At 45.2% G+C, this 25,498-nt stretch overlaps 1 protein-coding gene across 1 annotated transcript in view; it reads right to left on the bottom strand.

Annotated features, from left to right (window-relative positions):
• LOC140651107 (E3 ubiquitin-protein ligase RNF38-like) overlaps positions 1-25,498 on the bottom strand; it is a 193,854-nt gene that overhangs the window by 63,633 nt on the left and 104,723 nt on the right. Inside the window, 1 exon segment of the mRNA XM_072860208.1 lies at positions 1,439-1,632. Within this exon segment, the coding sequence (XP_072716309.1) occupies positions 1,439-1,632 (194 nt within the window).

Genomic DNA, 25,498 nt, shown 5'->3' on the forward strand with positions numbered 1-25,498 from the left:
TTGATAATACAGGGATGTTTTAGTTGTTGCTAAGTAGTGCTTATACTAAATCAAGGACTTTTCAGCTTCCCATGCTCTGCCAGGCGCAGAAGAAGTTGGGAGGGGACACAGCTGGGACAGCTGACCCCCAACTGACCAAAGGGATAGTCCATACCATATGACATCATGCTCAGTATATAAAGCTGGGGAAGAAGAAGGAAGGGGGGGACATCTGGAGTAATGGTGTTTGTCTTCCCAAGTAACCATTATGCATGATGGAGCCCTGCTTTCCTGGAGATGGCCGAACACCTGCCTGTCGATGGGAAGTAGTGAATGAATTCCTTGCTTTGCTTTGCTTGCGTGCGTGGCTTTTGCTTTACTTATTAAACTGTCTTTATCTCAACCCATGAGTTTTCTCACTTTTACCCTTCTGATTCTCTCCCCCATCCCACTGGGTGGGGGGAGCAAGCGAGCGGCTGTGTGGTGCTTAGTTGCTGGCTGGGGTTAAACCACGACAAGCCCGTAGAGAGCCCACACTAGAGCAGGCTCCTGGCAGGACTTGTGACCCCGTGGAGAGGAGCCCACACAGGAGCAGGTTTTCTGGCAGGACCTGTGACTCTGTGGAAAGGACCCATGATGTAGCAGTTCATGAAGAACTGCAGCCCATGGAAAGGACCCACGTAGGAGAAGTTCATGAAGGACTGTCTCCCGTGGGAGGGACCCCGCGCTGGAGCAGGGGAAGAGCGTGAGGAGGAAGGAGCAGTAGACACAAAGTGTTATGAACTGACCACAACCCCCATTCCCTATACCCCTGTGCCGCTCGGGGGGAGGAGGTAGAAGAGTCGGGAGTGAAGTTGAGCCTGGGAAGAAGGGAGAGGTGGGGGGAGGGCATTTTCAGATTTGTTCTTATTTCTCATTATCCTACTCTGTTTAATTGGCAACAAACTAAATTAATTTCCGCAAGTTGAGTTTGTTTTGCCCATGACTGTAATTTGTGAATGATCTCTCCCTGTCCTCATCTCGACCCACGAGCTTTTCGTTATATTTTCTCTCCCCTGTCCAGCTGAGGAGGGGGAGTGATCAAGCAGCTTGGTGGGCACCTGGCAGCTAGCCAAGGTCAACCCACCACAATTCCCCCCTTCCCATTTTTTTAAATGCTTATTTCTCCAGTACAGAATGAGAGAAAGAAGCCAGCTCATAACAAAAAATGTTAATAAGCATTCTCTTCTCCAGTTTCTCTCTACTCTTACAAATTATTGGAAGATGCAAGAACTTAAATTACTTTCAGTACAGAGTTTTCTGTTGCACTTATTATAATTTAGTAAAAAAAAAAGTCAAAAGAAGCATTAGAATATTTATTATATAATAAATACTATTCAGTGTTGCCAGAAATAGGTTTCCCCTGAGTTGACAATAGAGAGAATAATAAACTGGTCCCTAACCTAAATAGCTTACTCACCTCCTCCTACTTCGTGCAGGTGTGCTGCAGTGTTCCCCGGAGAAGTGATGTTGGTTGGACCGAGCCAAAGGCGGCTGCCTATTTGATGCCATCTCCCATGGTCGCATTGGCGGTGATGTAGTTGGTGATGCCGCTGTATAGTCGAAGACTGAATGAGAAAGGCGTTGTCTCTTGGGACTTGAACTATCTTCACTCTGTGCCAATGTAGACAAAAAAACCCCCTCAGCTGAGTGATTTGTTTCCCATATTGAAACTCCAATATTATTTACTTCAGCTAGCATTAGAGAGGGAGACTTAACAGACTAGATCAAAACACCATAAAGTTAAACAACTATAATTATTTGTAGAATCTACTGCCTTCATAATGCAAACACTTAATTGCCTACCTGAGCATTTTTACTAAAGCATATTTTAGCAACATCAAGATATTTTAAATACTAATGCTAAGGCAACCACAGAAGTTATATCAGAAAAAGGAGTAAACGTTTACTTCAGGAGAAAGAGGTAGGTCCTATTTTGTTATAATATTCGACACAGGCACTACCCCCCTGATACAGATTTAGGATATAAACACATAAATGAGTGATCCAAAGACCTTTTTGGAAAAGATAAACACAGATTTCACACCAATGGGATCCATATTTGCCAGTAAATAGATGCCATATAGAGCTCTAGTTCAGCATATGCACTCCATTCTGACCAGGTGCATGCTTACATAGCTGAAAAAACATTTTAAAATGTCTGGAGTACAAATCAGCTCTGCTATTCCAGCACAGAGGTGCCTCATCTTTTAACTTGTTAGTTCAGTAATAGTAATTAACAGGTAAAGACAATGGGATCAAAAACAACCACCATGAAAAACTTGGTTTAAGTTTGTGTATTTTACTGAAGTTCTACTGGGACTAGGTAGCTCCTAGAGTTGTCAGTGTTACTGATATGAAAACCATTCACCTCCAAGTTTACATTTGGTCCTGAAGATAAATAGTTACCTCTCCTTTTCACTGCTTGTCCCTGCTTAAAATGATTAGCTAGACCTCTCTTCTTCTTCACCATAATAATTTCAGTTAAGAGATATGATGTGATTTTAAGAAATCAAATATTTGCAGTCATTTGCAGATAACCAATACAGAGAAAACTGAGCTTCTCTACAATAACTGTCTTCCTGAACTGCCCCCTATAACCCTGTTAGAAGCCTTTTGCTTCACATACATTTAAAGACTATCATGTTTTAAAGCCTCTCTACGCTTATTCATTCCTCACAATTTTCCTCAGTCTACCAAATATTCTTTTTCTTCCTATTTTATTGGCCCTCTTATGGTTTTTAGCTTTAAAGGAGTTTTATTTCCACTTTCTGAACACTATCGGTTGAGTAGAATATTTCATAGAATCATAGAACAGCCCAGGTTGTAAGGGACCTCAAAAGATCATCTGGTCCAACCTTTCATGGGAAAGGGAGCCTAGATGAGATCATCTAGCACCCTGTCCAATCACATCTTGAAAACCTCCAGTGATGGGGACTCTACCACATCCCTGGGGACGTTGTTTCAGTGAATGATTGTTCTCACTGTAAAAAATTTATTTCCTAAATCGAGATGAAACCTCTCCCAGTACAACTTGAACCCATTGTCCCTTGTCTTCTCCATGTGGCTCCTTGTGAAGAGAAAGCCTCCATCCTCTTTGTAGCCGCCTTTTAAGTACCAGAATACTGTGATGAGGTCCCCCCTGAGCCTTCTCTTCTCCAGGGAGAAAAGACCTATCTCCTTCAGTCTCTCCTAATAGGACAGGTTCTCTAGCCCTTTGATCGTCTTCATGGCCCTCCCCCTACTCCAGTCTCTCCACATCTTTCTTGAATTGTGAGAACCAGAACTGGACACAGTACTCCAGGTGCAGCCTGAAAAGCGCTGAGTGGGATGATCATATCTCTATCTCTGCTAGTAATGCCCCTGTGGATGCAGCCCAGGATCCCATTTTCCTTTGTTGCTGCAGTGGCACACTGCTGACTCATGTTCAGCTTCATGCCTACCAGGTCCCTTTCAGCAAGGCTGCTCCCCAGCCACACAGATCCTAGCCTGTACCAGTGTCGTGGTTTAACCCCAGCTGGTGACTGAGCACCACACAGCTGCTCGCTCACTCCCCCACAATGGGATGAGGGAGAGAATCAGAAGGGTAAAAGTGAGAAAACTCGGGGGTTGAGATAAAGACAGTTTAACAGGTAAAGCAAAAGCCGTGCATGCAGGCAAAGCAAAGCAAAGCAAGGAATTCATTCACTACTTCCAGGTATTCAGGCAGGTATTCAGCCATCTCCAGGAAAGCAGGGCTCTATCACGCATAACGGTTACTTGGGAAGACAAACGCCATCACTCCGGATGTCCCCCCCCTTCCTTCTTCTTCCCCCAGCTTTATATTACTGAGCATGATGTCATATGGTATGGACTATCCCTTTGGTCAGTTGGGGGTCAGCTGTCCCAGCTGTGTCCCCTCCCAACTTCTTGTGCACCCCCAGCCTACTTGCTGGTGGGGTGGTGTGAGAAGCAGAAAAGGCCTTGACTCTGTGTAAGCACTGCTCAGCAATAACGAAAACATCCCTGTATTATCAACACTGTTTTCAGCACAAATACAAAACATAGCCTCATACTAGCTTCTATGAAGAAAATTAACTCTATCCCAGCCAAAACCAGCACAACCAGGCTCTTTGGTTATGTTGTCCCAGGTGCAGGACTTTGCACTTGTCTTTGCTAAACTTCATACTGTTCTTGCTAGCCCACTCTTCCAGCCTGTCCAGGTCTCTCTGTAAGATGGCTCTCCCTTCTGATGTGTCCACCTCAACACCCAGTTTGGTGTCATCAGCAAACTTGGTGAGGGTGCTTTCAATCCCATCATCCAGATCATTTATGAAGATGTTGAACAGCGTGAAGCCCAGTATCGATCCCTGGGGGACCTCACTTGTGACAAGCTATCAGCCTGAGTAAAAACCATTGATAACCACCCTCTGAGTGTGGCCTGTTAGCCGCTTTCCTACCCATCTCGCAGACCACCCATCCAGTCTGTATCTTGCCAGTTTGTCCAGGAGAAGGCTGTGGGAAACAGTGTCAAACATTTTGCTGAAGTCCAGGTAGACAACATCCACTGCTCTGCTCTCCTCATGTCAAAAGAATAAGTTATTTTGTTGTAGAAGGTGATGAGGTTAGTCTGGCATGATTTGCCTTTGGTAAATCCATGCTGGCTTTTCCCAATCACCTGCTTCATTTGGATTGTAATAGTTTCTAGGATGACTGGTTCCATTACTTTCCCAGGGATTGAAGTAAGACTAATGGTCCTGTAGTTTCCTGGTTCCTCTTTTGGGCCCTTCTTGTAGATGAGTGTGACAATTTGCCCTCTTCCAGTCATCAGGGACATCCCCTGATCTCCACAACTTTTCAGTGATTATAGACAGAAGCCCTATTTCTCTTGCTGCTTGATAAGTAACTTGTTTTCTTGCTTTCTTTTCAGCTCACACCTGTATAAGCACACTCTTTTTCTAATCCTTAAGCTGTATCAACACATGAGAAGAAAAAAGTATTTTCCCCTCTTGACTTTACAGTCTTTCTGACTACATTTCACCTCTTTTCAGACCTGTATTTTAAAGTTATATGCCACAAGCTGGAGTTTTTTCCCCTACTAAACCCTTACTCAGGCAGTTACCATTACTAAACCTAGTAATGATTAGGCAGGAGAAAAAGGTGAAATATCAAAAGAAAAGAACCATGCAATACCCCGGGAAATGCCAAATTTTAATATCTTGCTTGTTTTTCACAGAATGGTTGAGGTTGGAAGGGACCTCTGGAGGTCATCTAGACCAACCCCCCTGCTCAAGCTGGGCCACCTAGAACCAGTTGCCCAGGACCATGTCCAGACAGTTTTTTAATATCTCCAAGGAGGGAGACTCCACAACCTCTCTGGGCAACCAGAGTGCTCAGTCAGCCTCACAGTAAAAAAGTGTTTCCTAATGTTCAGATGGAACCTCCTGTGTTTCACTTTGTGCTCATTGCCTCTGGTCCTGTCACTGGGCAACACTGAAGAGCCTGTCTCCATCTTCTTTGCAGCCTCCCTTCAGATATTTATATACATTAATAATGAAATCCCCCCTGAGCCTTGTCTTCTCTAGGCTGAACAGTCCCAGCTCTCTCAGCCCTTCCTCATAGGAGAGATGCTTCAGTCCCATAATCATCTTAATGGCCCTTCACTGGACTCTCTCCAGTATGTCCATGTCTCTCTTGTACTGAGAAGCCCAGAACTGGACACAGGCCTCCACGTGTGGCCTCACCAGTGCTGAATAAAGGGGAAGGATCACCTTCCTCGACCTGCTGGCAACACTCCTCCTCATGTAGCCCAGGTTAGTATTGGTCTTCTTTACCACAAGGGTGCATTGCTGGCTCATGTTCAACTTGGTGTCCACCAGGACCCCCAGGTCCTTTTCTGCAAAGCTGCTTTCCAGCTGGGCAGCCCCCAGCATATACTGGTGCATGGGGTTGTTCCTCCCCAAGTGCAGGATTTTGTACTTCCCCTTGTTGAACTGCATGAGGTTCCTGTCAGCCCGTTTCTCCAGTCTGTCCAGATCCCTCTGGATGGCAGCACGACCCTCTGGCATATCAGCCATTCCTCCCAAATTTGTGTCATCAGCAAACTTGCTGAGGGTACACTCTGCCCCAGCATCCAGATCATTAATTAAGATGTTGAACAGGATTGGACCTAGCATTGATCCCTGGTTTAGCATTGTTTCCTTAAAATGAAGCTGGTGTTAACACAATTACCCAGTCCGGTAAACTCATACGGTCTGATTTCATGGCTGACCCTGCTTTGAGCAAGAGGTTGGACTAGAGAACTCCCCAGATCCCTTCCAACCTGAATTAGCCTATGATTCTATGATGCATGTATTTGCTCATTCTCCAATCACTTTTTAATTCCTTCATAAACTGAAATTCAACATGAAAGAACAAAGGAGAAGTCAGAGACTAGTCTATTCTTAGAGTTTCATGAAACCACATGCCCAGGTAATGGGCAATTCTCCAAGAAGGGCTCCCACTTCCATAAGATCAGCCTCCTAAACAGCAGTAAACCCCACCTGGAAATGTGCCCCAGCCATGACAAAAAGCTTAAATCAGAATATGCATCTTGTTACATGCTAGAGAATCTTACCAAAGACAAATCACTAGGAAACTAGACTTCATTACTTCTACCACTTAGAACTGTTTATTTAAATTTATCTTATTGTTGCAACAAAATGAATGTAGGACAAAAATGATTTGTGGCCTGCCTCAGAACACTCAGGCTAGGGAGAAGTAACTTTTTACACAAAGTTGACTGGAGACAAGACAAAAATATATGCAAGAAAGGTAGATAAGGCATCGAAACATGGCACACTGTGGGCTCTGGAAAGCAAAAAGGAAGAACTGAATGTAGGGAGAAAAGAGAGGGTTCAGTGCAGTTGGAAGACCAGCAAAATAAAGCAAAGGGATAAAATATTCACCATTCCACCTATACCTTTGTCGTGGTTTAACCCCATCCGGCAACTAAGCACCACACAGCCTCACTCACTCCACTCACTCTCACCCCTGGTGGGATGGGGGGAGAATTGGAAGGGTAAAAGTGAGAAAGAAATCATGGGTTGAGATAAAGACAGTTTAGTAATTAAAGACAAATAATAATTAAAAATAAAAAAGTAAGGAAAAGAGAAAAAAAATAACAAAGAGAGAGGAAAATAAAACCCAAAAAAGACAAGTGATGCAAAATAAAACAACTGCTCACCAACAACCAACTGATGCCCAGCCAGTCCCTGAGCTGTGGCCTCCCCCACCAACCTCCCCCCCAGTTTTATTGCTGAGCATGACGTTATATGGTACAGAATATCCCTTTGGCCAGTTGGGGTCAGCTGTCCCAGCTGTGTCCCCTCCCAACTTTTTGTGCACCTCCAACCTACTTGCTGTCGGGGCAGTCTGAGGAACAGAAAAGGCCTTGACACTGTGCAAGCACTGGTCAGCAATAACTAAAACATCCCTGTATTATCAACACTGTTTTCAGCACAAATCCAAAACATAGCCTCATACCACCTACTATGAAGAAAATTAACTCGATCCCAGCCAAAACCAGCACATTCTCCACCCCTTATTCCATACCATTTACATCATGCTCAGGTCCCACACTATCCAATACATCCTCATTAACCACCCCCCCCTTCCCATCCTTTGATATTTACACAGATATCATTCTTTTAGTCTATGGACTACCCTTGTAAAATGTCCATAAGATGTCTACTCAGTTCATTTAGTCCATGACTTTGGGCTCCATCTGTTATGGTGGTCACTCAGGACAGGAGAGGTGGTGTGTTGCGTGGAGTTACTGGGCACCAAAACCAGCTCAAGTCGGGTCACTGCTGCACTTGCACTGCTTCTTGTGAGGTTCATCCTTCATTGGTCTGGGTGGTTCCTGCTATAGTACTTCCTATAACATGCAACTCAAATCATGGGTTACAACAACTTAAAGGTATATCCATTACAATCTCCACCCCTGGCCCCTTTGGAGCAGGTTATAGGGTTTAACGTTGCAATGAACTCCTCAATTTGCTCCTAGCCTGGCTAGCAGCAAGGGGTTCCTGTTATAACACCTTTGACATATGGCAGCCACAGCAGTGGCAACATACGGCATCATGTAACACTGGCATCATACAGCAATGGTACCATACAACTCAAATCATGGGTTATTTTCACACAGAATTAAATCTCCTTGAGGTACACATTGGACTTCCCCATCCTTCTGCATTACCCACCAAGTGCACCCAGGTCCTTGAGCAAAAGCAATCCCACAAATGGATTTGCCTTTTCCGGAGGAAGGAATAACCCAGACTGTCTTTTGCAGCCACTTCCTTATGTGTACTATGGGGACTTTATCTCCTTCCACAGTACGTAGGGGTTTTGATTGGGCAGGGCCAGGTCGACTGGCAGATCCCCTAGTGTCAACAAGCCAAGTGGCTTCTGCTAAATTTGTATCCCAATGCCTGAATGTCCCAGCACCCATTGCTCTCAGTGCAGTTTTTAACAGTCCATTGTATCGTTCCGTTTTCCTGGAGGCTGGTGCATGATAGGGGATGTGATATACCCACTCAATGCCATGCTCTCTGGCCCAGGTGTCTATGAGGTTGTTTCAGAAATGAGCCCCACTGTCTGACTCAATTCTCTCTGGGGTGCCATGTCACCATAAAACTTTCTTTTCAAGGCCCAAGAACATATTTTGGGCGGTGGCATGGGTCAGAGGGTATGTTTGCAACCATCGCTTCCACCACTGTAAGCACATGGCACTTGCCTTGGTGGGTTTGTGGGAGTGTGATAGAATCCATCTGCCAGGCCTCCCCATACTGATATTTCAGCCATCGTTCTCCATACCAAAAAGGCTTTAACCGCTTAGCTTGTTTGATTATGGTGCACGTTTGACATTCATGGATAACCTGTGCAATGGCATCAATGGTCAAGTCCACCCCTCGATCACGAGCCCATCTATATGTTGCATCTCTTCCTTGATGGCCTGAGGTGCCATGGGCCCACCAAGCTATAAATAATTCACCCTTATGTTGCCAGTCCAGGTCCACCTGAGCCACTTCAGTCTGAGCAGCCTGATCCACCTGCTGGTTGTTTTGATGTTCCTCAGTGGCCTGACTCTTGGGTATATGAGCATCTACGTGACGTACTTTTACAACCAGGTTCCCTACCCGGGCAGCAATATCTTGCCATAATGCTGCAGCCCAGATGGGTTTGCCTCTGCGCTGCCAGTTGCTCTGCTTCCATTGCTGTAACCACCCCCACAGGGCATTTGCCACCATCCATGAGTCAGTACAGAGATAAAGTATTGGCCATTTTTCTCGTTCAGCAATATCTAAAGCCACTGGGATGGCCTTTACTTCTGCAAACTGACTCGATTCACCTTTCCCTATAGCAGTTTCTTCGACTTGTTGTATAGGACTCCATACAGCAGCTTTCCACCTCCGATGCTTTCCTACAATACGACAGGACCCATCAGTGAACAGGGCATATTGCTTCTCATTTTCTGGTAGTTTATTATACAGTGGGGCCTCTTCAGCACGCGTCACCTCCTCTGGCGACACTCCAAAGTTTCGGCCCTCTGGCCAGTCCTCGATCATTTCCAGAATTCCTGGGCAGTCGGGACTTCCTATTCAAGCCCATTGCGTTATCAGGGCAACCCACTTACTCCACGTAGCATCAGTTGCATGATGTGTAGAGGGGACCCTCCCTTTGAACATCCAGCCCAGCACCGGCAGCCGGGTGCCAGGAGGACCCGTGCTTCAGTACCAACCACTTCTGAAGCAGCTCAAACCCCTTCATATGCTGCCAATATCTCTTTTTCGGTTGGAGTGTAACAGGCTTCAGATCCTCTCTATCCCCAGCTCCAAACCCTAGGGGTCGACCTCGAGTCTCCCCTGGTGCTTTCTGCCAGAGGCTCCAAGTGGGGCCGTTATCCCTGGCTGCAGCATAGAGCACGTTTTTCACATCTTGCCCTGCCCGGACTGGCCCAAGGGCTACTGCATGAACTATCTCCCGTTTAATTTGTTCAAAGGCTTGTCATTGCTCAGGGCCCCATTTGAAACCATTCTTCTTCAGGTCACTTGATAGAGAGGGCTTACGATCAGACTGTAATTTGCAATATGCATTCTCCAAAAACTCACAACGCCTAAGAAAGCTTGTGTTTCCTTTTTGCTAGTTGGTGGAGACATGGCTGTTAGTTTGTTAATCACATCCATTGGGATCTGACTACGCTCATCTTGCCATTTTATTCCTAAAAACTGGATCTCCTGTGCAGGTCCCTTGACCTTACTTTTTTGATAGCAAAACCAGCTTTCAAAAGAAACTGGATTATTCTTCTCCCTTTCTTAAAAACCTCTTCTGCTGTATTGCCCCACACAATGATGTCATCAATATATTGCAGGAGTTCCGGAGCCTCACCCTGTTCCAGTGCCGTCTGGATCAGTCCATGGCAAATGGTGGGGCTGTGTTTCCACCCCTGGGGCAGTCGATTCCAGGTGTACTGGGTAACCCTCCAAGTGAAAGCAAACTGTGGCTGCCAAAGGGATCAAGAAGAACGTGTTAGCGATATCAATTGTTGCATACTATTTGGCTGCCTTTGACTCCAGTTCATACTGGAGTTCTAGCTTGTCTGGTACAGCAGCACTCAGTGGTGGCGTGACTTCATTCAGGCCTCGATAGTCCACTGTTAGTCTCCACTCTCCGTTAGATTTTTGCACTGGCCATATGGGACTGTTAAAGGGTGAACGAATCTTACTGATCACTCCTTGGCTCTCCAGTCGACGAATCAGTTTATGGATGGGAATCAGGGAGTCTCTGTTGGTGTGATAGTGTTGCTGGTGCACTGTCATGGTAGCAATTGGCACCTGTTGTTCTTCAACCCGCAGCAACCCCACAACAGAAGGGTCCTCTGAGAGACCAGGCAAGCTAGACAGCTGTTTAATCTTCTCCGTACTCAAGGCAACTATACCAAAAACCCACCAGTACCCTTTTGGGTCCTTGAAGTACCCTCTCCTGAGGTAGTCTATGCCAAGGATGCATGGAGTCTCAGGACCAGTCACAATAGGATGCTTTTGCTACTCATTCCCAGTTAGGCTTACCTCAGCCTCCAACACAGACAATTCTTGGGAACCCCCTGTCGCTCCAGAAATACAGATGGATTCTGCCCCTTTGTAACCTGATGGGTATTAGAGTACACTGTGCACCGGTGTCCACTAGAACTTTATACTCCCATGGGTCTGATGTGCCAGGCCATCAAACCCACACAGTACAGTAAACCCAGTTGTCCCTTTCCTCTGCCTGGCCAAAGGCAGGGCCCCTCTATTCCTGGTCAGAGTCTTCATTACTTGTTTTTGTAACTGCAAAACAGAAGTCCCTTCATCAGGGTCAAAAGTAAGATCAGCCCTTCTACTCTGCCCAACAGACACTGGAGCAGTCATTTTCCTGGATGGATGCCTTCTGGCTGTTGTTTTCCCTTGTACTTCCTGTACCCAAGCTTTTAGTCTCCAGGTAGGTTCACCATCCCACTTTCTCATGTCCTCCCCCGGTCACACAGGAAGAACCACAGGGTTGCACGTGGTGTGCACCACTGGTACCCTCTCCCTTGAACAGAAAAAGGTTGACTCTTAATAGCTGAGACATTGGTTGGAGTGCATGAGGAAGACCTATCCTTCTCAGATTGCTCGGATATTTTTTGGGTCAGTTTCTTCACAGCCAAGACACATGCCCACATGGAGGAAGCGAGATTATCTTTGTATTCTCGGAGCTGGCTGGCCAGTTCATCCATAGTTGGTGCCTCCGTGTCTGTCCAGCTCATTATCGCCAGGGTGTTGACATATGATGTCAGTGCACTTATAAACTTTCGTCACATAAATCACATGCACCCGATTTCATCCAGGTCTTTGGATTCCTGGTCATCATCCAGGTTGCTATAGATCACCTCCACCTTGGCTAATTCCCTCAGATACTGGATACCTCCCTCAATGGTGGTCCATTTGCTTCAGGAATTTGCAAGTTCTTCCTTGAAGGGATACCTGTCCTTCACACTCGACAGGAGTCGCCTCCAGAGGCTGAGGACTCCTGATCCTTTTCCAATCCCTTTGTCAATGGCCTTATCCCTAGCAAGGGATCCCAGCTGCCGGGCTTCCTTACCCTCTAATTCCTGACTATTGGCCCCCACATCCCAGCATCAGAGTAACCAGCTGAGGATTTGCTCGCCTGGTTGACGGCTGAAATCTTTTTGCATATCTTGCAGCTCACTCACGGATAGGGATCGGGTGGTTTCTGTCTCACTTATGATTTCAGTCCCTTCCTCCTCCTGTTCTTGTGACTGCCCTGCTGCAGAACAGGCTGCCTCTTCTGATTCTTTCTCCTGCTCCCTCTTTGGAGAAGCTTCTTTCTCCCTTACTAAACTAGTTGACCTCCGCTTCCATTGTTTCTTCTTGACTATCCTGGAGCAATTGATATAGTTGCAGGTTGGGTCTCTGGTTTAGCCACAGTGTCTGTTGGTATGTCTTCAGATCCAGAGACCCTCTCTTCTCCTTGAGGGTGCCAAGTAGTATTGAGCAGTGTTTGGTAGGTGCTGGCCAGGCCCCAGCACAGTGTGATAAGTTGTGCCTCTTTGGAATAGCCAGGGCATCTTTTTTTCAAACATTCTATCACTTCGTCAGGATCCCACACTTGTTCGGGAGTGAAGTTCCAGACCATTGGAGGTGAGAAGCTTCCTAGATACCTGCCCATATTCTCCCACACGCCTTGCCACCCATGACCACACTGCTGCTGGGCCTGGGTCATATTCTTAAATAGTTGGTTAACCTTAGAAAAAGCCAAAACAACATTCCTAAGAAATACCAATAGAAGTATTTTGATTACCCAGTGTGCTGGTTTTGGCTGGGATAGAGTTAATTTTCTTCCTAGTCGCTGGTATAGTGCTGTGTTTTGGATTTTAGTATGAGAATAATAGTGATAACACGCTGATGTTTTGGCTGTTGCTAAGTGGTGTTTACACTGGTCAAGGACTTTTCAGCTTCCCATGCCCTGCCAGGTGCAGAAGAAACTGGGAGGGGGCACAGCCAGGATAGTTGATCCAAACTGGCCAAAGGGCTATTCCATACTATATGACGTCATGCTCAGTGAATGAATTCCTTACTTTGCTTTGCTTGTGTGCACAGCTTTTGCTTTACCTATTAAACTGTTTTTACCTCAACCCACGAGTTTTGTCACTTTTACTCTTCTGATTCTCTGCCCCATCCCACTGGGTGGGGGGGAGTGAGCGAGCGGCTGGGTGGTGCTTAGTTGCTGGCTGGGGTTAAACCATGACACCCAAGGACGTTCAAGATACTGAAAAGTTATTGTAACGACGGAGAAAACATCACAGAAGGCGGCGCCATTCTGTATTTTCTCCATAAAAAACCTCTCAGAGGAAGAAGTATAATTGTTAATTGTCTCCATGAGATGGTACCCAAAGTACAATAATGGCTTCAGTACAGAGCCCAAATACCAGATTAAGCTCAAGGCCAGTGTTTTAATAATAAATCTCCCAGGCAAAACATCACTAATCACAAGAGAGCAGAGCAAACTGCAGAAGTCAAAATCAGTCTTTAACATATACAGTAGAAAAGGGGCATGGCACAGATCAGATAGATAAACTAATATTGAGAACAGATGAATCAATATTGTGACCAGCAACTGTTAACAGATATAAATTCCTTCTAATATAGTCTGCTTCAATCTGTTGTTATCTCAAACCCTTCGTGCCCCATATTGGGCGCCAAAAAGGACTGTCGTGGTTTAACCCCAGCTGGCAACTACAGCCACTCACTCACTCCCACCCCCGGTGGGATGGGGGGAGAATTGGAAGGGTAAAAGTGAGAAAGAAACTCATGGGTTGAGATAAAGACAGTTTAGTAATTAAAGACAAATAATAATTAAAAATAAAATTGTAAGGAAAAGAGAAAAAAAAAATAACAAAGAGAGAGGAAAATAAAACCCAAAAAAGACAAGTGATGCAAAATAAAACAACTGCTCACCACCAGCCAACTGATGCCCAGCCAGTCCCTGAGCTGTGGCCTCCCCCACCAACCTCCCCCCCAGTTTTATTGCTGAGCATGACGTTATATGATACGGAATATCCCTTTGGCCAGTTGGGGTCAGCTGTCCCAGCTGTGTCCCCTCCCAACTTTTTGTGCACCTCCAACCTATTTGCTGTCGGGGCAGTCTGAGGAACAGAAAAGGCCTTGACACTGTGTAAGCACTGGTCAGCAATAACTAAAACATCAGTGTGTTAACAACACTGTTTTCAGCACAAATCCAAAACATAGCCTCATACCACCTACTATGAAGAAATTTAACTCTCTACCAGCCAAAACCAGTACAATCTTGTACCTTCCTTTCGATAGACATCTCCTGTTGCCACTATCATAATTTAGTGCCCAAGAAATGTGTCAGAGGTAAAATGAACATGCTTTCTACAGGGCAGGAGGTGTTAATCTTGGGGAAATGGTTATTTTATTTTTTGTATTTAGAGTACATCATTTCAAAACCAGCAGAAATGCATATTGCTATGTGGTTAGCCTTCATCACCATTCAAAATTACTAATTATTATCAAGGTTTGAATAGCTATGCTAAGTGCTAATTGCCTTTTATGTTAAGCAATACTATCGACATTCTAATTTCTTTGCCATTAGAAAGAAAATAAAGAAGTTTTCTGAACTACATATAATTATGTTTTAAAATTATATTTATATTATATTATATTTGTATTATTATATTATAATTTTTTTCCCGCTGAAAATAAAGAAGTTAGAGCTGAGCTTCAGGTTATTTTATAAGTTGTCATAAAACCACCCCCAAAAACATGGTTGCTCTCTTTGGTTTCAAGTAAAAATAAATTAATAAATAAATTCCCATGTGATCATTACAGCAAGGTTATAAGAGCATTCTGGGAAACTGTAATAGGTGAACATAGCAAGGTTTTGGTAGTAGGAGGGGGCTGCAGGGGGTGTCCCCTGTGAGAAGAGGTCAGGGGCTGTCATAATGCCAGACACAGATGGTTCTGGCCATCTCCATAACAGACCCACTGCTGGCTGAAGCTGAGACAATCAGTGAAGCTGGTGGTGTCTCTGTGATAACATATTTAAAGGGCAAAACCACCAGACAGGCAGAGGAGGAGAGAAAACAGAGCAAGAAATAGCAGTGCTAACACCAAGGTCAGAGAAGGAGGAGGGAGAGGAGGTGCTCCAGGTGCCGGAACAGATATTCCCCTGCAGCCCATGGAAGAGACCAGCAGAGCAAATATTCATACTGCAGCCTGTGGAGGAGCCCATGCCTAAGTAGTTGAATATTTCCTGAAGGAATTGAGGCCTGTGGAGAACCCATGCTGGAGCAAGTTTTTTCCTGAAGGACTGCAGCCCACGGAAGGATCCATGCTGGAGCAGAAGAAAAGTGTGAGGAGGAAGGATCAGCAGAGAGGAACTTATGTATTTATCGTAAACCCCCATCCCCCAGTGCTGCTCAGCAGGGAGAGGCAAGGTGGTGTTTTAATTTTTTTGGTCTTTGCTTCTCACTATCCAAATCTATTTTAATTTGCAATAAATTAATTTTCCCCAAGTCAAATCCATTTTGCCAGTGATGGTAATCATTAAGTGATCTCCCTGTCTTTTTCACAACCCGCTAGCTTTTTCATCTTATTTTCTCCCCCCTTTCCTGTTGAGGAAGTGGAGTGAGAGCACAGCTGGGTGGGCATCTGGCTGCAGGCCAAGGTTAACCCACCACAGAAACTAACAAGGCATTACTGACAGAAATATATTTTATGTATTTTAAGATTATTTTTTTTTAATGTGTCAGATTCAACTAACCTTTGGAAGAACTAGCTGTACCTGTTACAGGAAAGTATATCGTGCTGGATCCGACAGCCTGAGAGGCAAGGTTGCTGCAGCTCCATGCATGAAGTACAACCAGTAGCTGAAAATTTACTCCCAGTAGGCACGCGCACACACACACAGAGCACATGTATACACCACATATATACACAGCCAGCCACACAGATCACAGACATTCAGAGCACTCGCATGAACACAGACAGCACCAACGGCCTCATCCTGCTCCCCTCTCTGGCTGAGGAAGATAGAGGTTCACTAGCAAGAGAAAATATACATATGTACAAAGCGGAGCCCCTCCAGCAGTTGACCTCAGACACTCAGTCTGCCCAGTAGCAGGCCCCTGGATCCCAGTCTCCCCAGTTGCTGGCACCTGGACATACAAGCCCCCAAAGCTGCAACCCCACTCCAGTTGCTGGTATAGACTGTCTCACACACATGCATGCACACACACACATGCACAGCATTGGCCAGGAAACCCCTGGTTTCCCATAGCTGACTCCCCGCCCCTGTGCTCTCTGCCTTAGAAACACACAGGTGCTCTCACACCCAGAGCTGGCCCTTAGAGACCCACACACACTCCTGGCCCCCAGGTCACTTCACCTACTCAACAGCGAGTCCAGCTTGATCTTCACTAACAATCACACACTTGCACACCTACACTTGCTGGCACCACAGACCCCCATACACACACATGCACATGTAATAAAGAACCCCTTACCAGAAAACAGTTGAAGGCAGAGCTTAATAAAGAGACAGGACAGATGGAGTTAATCAGGTGCAGGGCATGGCCAGGAAAGTATACTGAACAGGAGCTGTTTATATGCAACTGGTCCTTTTTATCCCCTTTATCCCAATATTTTCCCATGCTTGTTCCTCCCCAAATCACCTAAATCCATTCCTTTCCCCGCTTTTGGTTCCTCCCCTAAACATCCTATAATAAATCCTGTGCAATCCCAAAATGCTCTTCCCCTGCATCCCATAATGTGTCCAATACCCCTAGGCAGTAACACACACACATACACCAGTCCAAAGGGTGCTCTGGTGTTGACCATCTTGATGGGTTTCACACCTGGACAACAGAGCTCATGGCTCACCTGGGACAGCCATAAGAATGGCCTGGACAGGGTGTCCATTTCTTTGAGTCTGGAATTTGGGTTCCCCACCTGCCATTGTGCTCCTGCGCTCCTCTGGGCTTGTAGAGGTTAGCCTTTGATGGGCTGATGGCTCTCCTGTAATGGGCTTGGCAGGATATTATTCGGGTTCTTCCACCCGCCATTGTGTCTCTTGCGCTCCTTTGTGGGTGTGCTGATGAGTTTTATCACCTAATCAAACAACAGCCTGTATAATTTTATGACCTATGCTCTTATCAGGTAAGAAGTGCAATAGGATATGATACATGTTACAACAGTGACTGCTCCCAAAATATAAAGAACACTTAAGCCACATCATACTAACATTCAGCAAGTTCTCTGCGACTAGTGCTACTCCTAACAACCATTCTGTGGTATGCTTTTCTCCTGCCCCATAAGCAACAAGAACCAAGTGTTCTCTGCAGCTACCTGACCTTTAGACTTTTTTTGCTTTTAAGAGAAAAAAAAAATCAGTTGAAATATTAATTCAAGAAAAATCAAAGACTAAACAGAAACAAAATATTTCCAGCTTAAAGGAAACAGCTTTAAAATTAAGGCATAAGATTTTTACTAGTAAGAGATTAAACATATCACGACATAAAGTCTCACTTCATGTTATGTCTTATGAAATCTCAACACATCAGGATGTCAAAGGGGAGAGAAAAGTACACCCAACCAACATAGCACACCTTTTTTCAAGTATATTTCATATGGATTATAGTTTAATTGAAACTTACTACTGAAATGATGGTTTGTTACTGTATTGGGTGTACATGGCAAGGTTTTGGTAGTGGAGGGGAGCAGGGGTGGCCTCTGTGAGAAGAGGTAAGGGGCTGCCCCCATGACAGAGCTGGTCCCAGCCAGCTACAAAACGGACCCACCAAAGCTGAGCCAATCAGCAAAGCTGGTGGCGTCTCTGTGAAAACATACTTAAGAAAGGGCAAAAACACCAGACAGGCAGCAAGGAAAAAAAGTGTGAGAAACAATAGTGCAAACACCAAGGTCCCCTGCAGCCCGTGGAAGAGACCACAGTGGAGCAGGTATTTCCCTAGAGTCTGTGGAGAGGACCACATTGGAGCAGATATCCACAACTGCAGCCTGGGGAGGACCCCATGGTGGAGCAGGTGGATATTACCTGAAGGAACTGCAGCCCACGGAGAGACTATGCTGCAGCAGGAAAAGTTTGAGAAGGAAGGAGTGGCAGAGAGGAACTGTTATGTACTGACTATACCCCTCCCCATTTCCCATTCCCCCCGTGCTGCTTGGGGGCAGGGGGGAAGCAGAGGGGAGGTAGAAGAATCAGGAATGAAGGAGTGAAGTTGAGCCTTGGGAAAAAAGAAGGGGAGGGGCATTGTTTTAATTTTTGGTCTTTGTTTCTCACCATTCAAATCTCTTAATTGGCAATAAATTAATGTTCCCCAAGTCAAGCCTGTTTTGCCCATGATCATAATTGGTAAATGATCTCCCTGTCTTTATCTTGACCCATGAGCTTTTTAATCCTATTTTCTCCCCCTGTCTTGATGAGGGGGAAAGTGAGAGAGCAGCTGGGTGGGCATCTGGCCAAGGTCAACCCACCGTTACACTTCTGAACATGCTTCAATAGTCACTTTTACATAGTTTACCTAAATGCTGTTCTCCTTTGCACAGAGAAAGTGAGAGTTATAGCATGATAATTTAGACCTCTTATATTTTCACCAAGTCAGTGTACCTTGAGATATGCCTGTTTTCCAGTTAAATTATAAGGACTACACACACAAACTAATCATATTTTAAAAAAAAAACCAACACAAAAAAAACCCCAAACCAAACAACAACATATAATGGAGTTATTACCAGAAACAATTAAGACTGATATCTAAAATACATCTCCACTCCATTCCTCCACATATTGTCTACATATCTAAGAAGATTAAATGTGTCATGATGCCCACAGATGTTTCTGTTTTACCAAGAGCTGTGAATGATCAAAGGTGGAAAAAACAGGGAGATAAGCTTCAAGAATAAAGCTCAGTTTGGAGGATGCAAAGTAGCCAAGACTTGTGAAAATAACCTGGAGGAAAGGCACATCATGATGTGGACAAATCTGAGAAAGAGCAATATTAACACACTGATACCAAATATTACATGTGTTAAACATTTACTTTTCTGAAAATTAAAACTTCTCATTAGACAAAGTTTTCCAACTTTCAGAATTGGAGCCCACAACAAAACATGATATCAAGATCAAAAGGGAAACATTTATAACAAAAATGTAACTATTAAGCATTATTTGTAAGCAGACTTTTCAGCATCAGGGAAGATGAAGAGTGGTGCGATTTTCACGGAGACCCTGCAGAGATGACAGCCTGAATCCTCAACTGCACAGAAGGAGCAACGAGAGACTGTAGTCAGTTGTGGGGCATACGAAGACTCCCATGATGACTGACGTCATCTACCTGGACTTGTGCAAAGCATTTGACACTGTCCCGCATGACATCCTTGTCTCTAAATTGGAGAGACATGGATTTGACAGATGGACCACTGAGTGGATAAGGAATTGGCTGGATGGTCGCACTCAAAGAGTTGTGGTCAACGGCTCAATGTCCAAGTGGAGACCAGTGACAAGTGGTGTTCCTCAGGGGTCCATATTGGGAACAGCGCTGTTTAACATCTTTGTCAGGGACATGGACAGTGGGATTGAGTGCACCCTCAGCAAGTTTGCTGACGACACCAAGCTGTGTGGTGCCGTCAACACGCTGGAGGGAAGGGATGACATCCAGAGGGACCTTGACAGGCTTGAGAGGTGGGCCCATGTGAACCTCATGAAGTTCAACAAGGCCAAGTGCAAGGTCCTGCACATGGGTTGGGGCAATCCCAAACACAAATACAGGCTGGGTGGAGAATGGATTGAGAGCAGCCCTGAGGAGAAGGACTTGGGTGTGTTGGTTGATGAGAAGCTCAACATGACCTGGCAATGTGTGCTTGCAGCCCAGAAAGCCAATAGTATCCTGGGCTGCATCAAAAGAAGCGTGGCCAGCAGGTCGAGGGAGGTGATTCTCCCCCTCTACTCCTCTCTCGTGAGCCCCTACCTGGAGTACTGCGTTCAGCTCTGAGGCCCCCCAACATAAGAAGGACATGGACTTATTGGAGTGAGTCCAGAGGAGGGCCACGATAATGATTAGAGGGCTGGAATACCTTTCCTATGAAGACAGGCTGAGAGAGTTGGGGTTGTTCAGCCTGGAGAAGAGAAGGTTCTGGGGAGACCTTATAGCAGCCTTCCAGTACCTGAAGGGAGCCTACAAGAAAGCTGGAGAGGGACTTTTTACAAGGGCATGTAGTGATAGGACAAGGGGTAATGGCTTTAAACTAAAAGAAGGTACATTCAGACTAGATATAAGGAAGAAATTCTTCACTATGAGGGTGGTGAGGCACTGCAACAGGTTGCCCAGAGAAGTTGTGGATGCCCCATCCCTGGAAGTGTTCAAGGCCAGGTTGGATGGGGCTTTGAGCAACCCGGTCTAGTTGAAGATGTCCCTGCCCATGGCAGGGGCATTGGAACTAGATGATCTTTAAGGTCTTTTCCAACCCAAACCATTCTATGATTCTGTGATGGGGAAGGCTGCAGGCTTGTGACTTCTGGCAACAGGAAGACCTCTCCTTCTCTACCCACACATCTGCAACAGTGGAATAAGTTCAGTGCCCTGGTAGAAGACAAGGGAGAGAAAGCCATGTCTGAGGAGGCATCAGATCCAGTCAAGCCTAAACCACAAATAAGCACCAAGAGAAAGCAACAGGTGATCGTGGTGGGAGAGAGATGGAGGCTCCCATCTGCCGAACTGAGTTATTGTCTGTGGAGGTTTATTGCTTGCCAGGAGCTCATTGGAATAGAAGACATGGTGGGACAGCTTGTACAACTGGAGTGCCACAGTGGTGGATATAAACTCTTCAAAAAAACCCAAAACAAACCAAAAAAACCAGAACAAAAAACACACCGCAGGCAGGGCAGACAAGTGTGTGTGTGCATGCGCACGTGTGTGTGCATACACGTGCGTTTGGGGGCAAGGGGGGGTGCCCTGTATGTGAACGAACAGCTTGAATATATGGAGTTCTTCTATAGTACTGATGACGGTCCCTATGAGAGCTTATGAGTCAGGATCAGAGGACACACCAGGAAGGGTGACACTGTGGTGGGAGTTTGGGAGCTTGCTACAGACCATCAAATGAGAATGAAGCAGATTATGAATAAAATGATACACAGCTGGATCTGCTATTCACCAGCAAGGAAGAACTGGTTGGGGACATGATAATCAATGGTAGCCTTGGCTGCAGTGACCATGAAATAGCAGAGTTCAAGATTCTGAGGGGAGCGAGGAAGCCAAGCCACAAAGCACAGATCCTGGCCTGGTGGGATCCCATGGAAGGCAGCCCCGAAGGGCAAAAGAACTCTAGAGAACTGGCAGGTCATTAAGAACAACACTATCGATATCCAGAATTACACCCTACCCTCTCTCCCAGAGTCAAGCCTTGATTTCAGATTTGACAGATAAGTCTTGGAAATCTGGCTGTCTGGGCACAGAAACAGGATTTCTCAATGAAGGAACATGAAGACAGTTTGAACTTGGGCTACTGAAAATTTGACATAGAAAAAATTAACCTCTCCAACTCTGAGAGCTGCCTTAAACTCTGGATACCTGTAAGGAAGGCCAAAACAAGCCAATCATTAGTGTAGGATTGTGAGATAGCACAAAGGAAGCTTGTAAATAGGTCTTCTCTGCATGTAAAGTAATAAGCTTCTAGGAGCATTTGCCTGCGAAAGAACTTAAAAGTTTGGAGCAGAGAGCAACTTGGAGTATTTTTACGTAGAATTCTAGTAGTTACTCTTAAGATGGTGAGTACCTCCCTGAGCAGTTGTTTCTCCCCACCAAATGCTAGGTATGTCTTAGAAGACACAGTACAGAAGAACAGATACCACTCCTGAAACTCCCAAGTATTACTGAAAGCAACATGTACCTTCAAATTAGGATGTATATTTCAGTGAGACAGACAAATAAATCCTAGAATGGCACTGCCCATTTCTACTACTTTAGTGAAAATACTGTTTCAGAGGAAAACCTGATGTGGTGGGTTAACCTTGGCTGGCTGCCAGACACCCACCCAGCCGCTCTCTCACTCCCCCTCCTCAACAGGACATGGGAAGAAATTAAGATGAAAAACATCATGGGTCGAGATAGACAGGGAGATCACTTACCAGTTACTGTCACAAGCAAAACAGACTTGACTTGGGGAAGATTAATTTAATTTATTGCCAATTAAAATAGATTTGGATAGTGAGAAACAAAGACAAAATTAAAAGAACATCTTTCCCCTGCCCCCTTCCTAGGCTCAACTTCACTCCTTCATTCCAGACTGCTCTATCTCCTCCCCCGCATCCTGAGTGGCACGGGGCAGGGATGGGGAATGGGGGCTTGCAGTCAGTTCATAACAGTTCCTCTCTGCTGCTCCTTCCTCCTCACACTCCTGCTCCACAACGGGTCCCTCCCACAGGACACAGTCTTTCACGAACAGCTCCAGCATGGGCTCTCCACGGGCTACAGTGGGGATATCTGCTTCACCACGTTCTCTTCCATGGGCTGCAGGGGAATCTCTGCTCCAGCACCTGGAGCACCTCTTCCCCCTCCTTCTTCACTGACCTTGGTGTTCATACTGCTGTGTCTGTCTCACATTTTTTCCTCACTCCTCTCTCTCACAGCTGCTGCGCAGCATTTTTTGCCCTTTATTAAATATGTTTTCACCGAGATGCCACCAGCTTCACTGATTGGCTCAGGTTTGGCCAGTGGCAGGTCCATTTTGGGAGCCGACTGGAACTGGCTCTGTCTGACATGGGGGCAACCCTAGCCTCTTCTCACAGAGGCCACCCCTGCAGCCCCCCGCTATCAAAACCTTGTTACATAAACCCAATACACCTGCACTCTTGGCCTCTCTTATTTGTGTAAACAAACCAAACAAAAAAATCAAAACAAAACACCTCAAACACCAAAACACACATACCAAACCACAAATCCACACAACCCACAATATGAACACTCTGCATTTCTATCCTATGAGAGGCAGAATAGGCAAGTCTGTTAGAATGCTTCTAAAACAATGGAGTTTGGGAAAGATGGGAGAAAAGGGAGGGGGGGAATGACGCCAACTTAAAAAAATGGAAGCTAACCCACAACAACAACTTCTTTTTAACAATATTCAGTTGTTTGACATTCCATAGCCAATTTACATGCATCATATTGCTTCAGATGTGTTGGGTTACTTATTCATTTCTATTAATTAAATAGTCAAAAATGAACGTTTGAATACTTATTAAAAGAAACACAACCTGTGTTGTAAAATAAGATGTACCCTATGAAGTGTGGTATATGTTTGTGCCCATTGCCTCTTGTCCTATCACTGGGTGCCACCGAGAAGATTCTGGCTCCATCTTTTTTACTCCCTCCCATCAGGTTTTATACATATTGATAAGATCCTCCCTGAGTCCCCTCTTTTCTAGGCTAAACAGTCCCAGCTCTCTCAGCTTTTCCTCATATGAAAGATGTTCCAGTCCCATAATCATCTTTGTGGTCCTTTGCTGGACTCTCTCCATTATGTCCATATCTCTCTTGTACTGGGAAACCCAGAACTGGACACAGCACTCCAGTGCTGAGTAGAGGGGAAGGATCACCTCCCCTCGGACTTCTGGCAATGCTCTTCCTAATGTAGCTGAGGATGCTGCTGGTCTTCTTTGCCACAAGGGCACATTGCTGGCTCATGTTCAACTTGCTGTCCACCAGGACCCCTAGGTCCTTTGCTTCAAAGCCACTTTCCAGTCAGTCAGCCCCCAGCCTCTACCAGTGCACGGGCTTATTCCTACCAGGTGAAGGACTTGGCATCTCCCTTTGCTGAATTTCATTAAGTTCCTGTCTGCTCATCTGGTGCATCAACCACTCCTCCCAGTTGGCTTTTTTTTTTAAGAGATTAAACACTGTTGGCCCCTGTATCAACTCTGAATTATACAACTAGTGACTGGCTTCCAACTGGATTTTGTGCCATTGTTCATAACCCTTTGAACCTGGCAGTTCAGCCAGATTTCAGTCCACCTCACTGTCCATATCTCTATCCTGTACTTCATCAGTTTGTCTATGAGGATGTTAGCAGAGACAAAGTCAAAAGCCTTGCTAAAGTCAATAAACAACATCCACTACCTGACACACACACACCACCCCCCCGCATAACAATTTTAAGTGCACAAGATACTCAGAGATTTGTGCTTTGTATAGTGCCCAAGACTGTTCTATCCTGGTTAGACCAACCCTCTTCTGAAGATCCTAGAAAAAAAAACTTGTTTACATTAACTACAGCTATTACAGTTCAATTTTTTGTTTTTAACCACACACAGAACCATTAGTTATTGAAAACGGAGAGATAAAGAACAACCTCTGTACCTGAATTTTGTGTTTGGGTCTCGAGAAGAGCATTTTTTGGTAGTTCTCAGACCCAATAAGGATGCAGAGGATAAAGAAGGAGAAGCTTCCCGGGTAAGCTCCATCCTTGGCTCGGTAGACAGTTGAGAATGATCCCCCCCCCCCTCCCCCAACCACACTCCACAGAACAAACATATAGCAGTCTTGCCAGGTTCTCCATGTCCACATCTACGGATTTCTCTCATATCCACACACTCAAACACTTGAAACTTTGCCACTTGTCTTGGCAAGTTCCTTCCACAGGACCATTTAAATCAAATAGCTGCTTTTGCTCTTTTACCACTCCAACTGCTCTACTTCCCTAGACATATGGAACATCCCACAGAAAGACACCTCAAACTCTAAAACATATCCTTATTTTACACAAAGGCTATCTATCAAGCATATTTTATGTCAATTAGGCTTTTACTTCATGTTTGGAAAAAAAAAAGTATACCCTTCAGTAATAATTGAACATTTTAATTTCAGAGTGTAATGCATTATACTAGGCACACTAGTTGGAAACAATCATATACTAAAGCTTCATATCCGATTTTTTTAACCAACAAGTTTTTACACATGCAGCATAGCAAACTAAAAACCTACTACAGTACTTAACGTCCAAATAGCTGTCAATCTGTCCTTGCAACAGACTGACCAATTTTTGAAGGAATAAGAAGCACTGAAATGGAACCAGCTGTATTGGGAGTCTTGAAGAAGATACTGTAACTGAGAAGCTAGTGATCTTGAGCAGGCCATGTCTGCTCTATTGGGCCTTGTATTTAGGGCTTGAGAAGCCTGTATGTTGGCATGAGTAGCTGCTGTAAGGGAATCTGCTGGAATGTCCCATGCTGGCCTGTGCTGCACACTTGTGGATGTTATGACAGAGAAAACATTCCAACCTGTCAGAAGATATGATTCTGCTTGTTACACAAAATAAAAGGCGCCATGGTATGGGAGGGAGGAAGACCCTCTCCACGGATGGGATCTGTGCAGCATGCCATGGGAAAA

The sequence above is a fragment of the Ciconia boyciana genome, chromosome 4 (assembly GCF_034638445.1).
Source record: "Ciconia boyciana chromosome 4, ASM3463844v1, whole genome shotgun sequence".
Lineage (NCBI taxonomy): Eukaryota > Metazoa > Chordata > Aves > Ciconiiformes > Ciconiidae > Ciconia > Ciconia boyciana.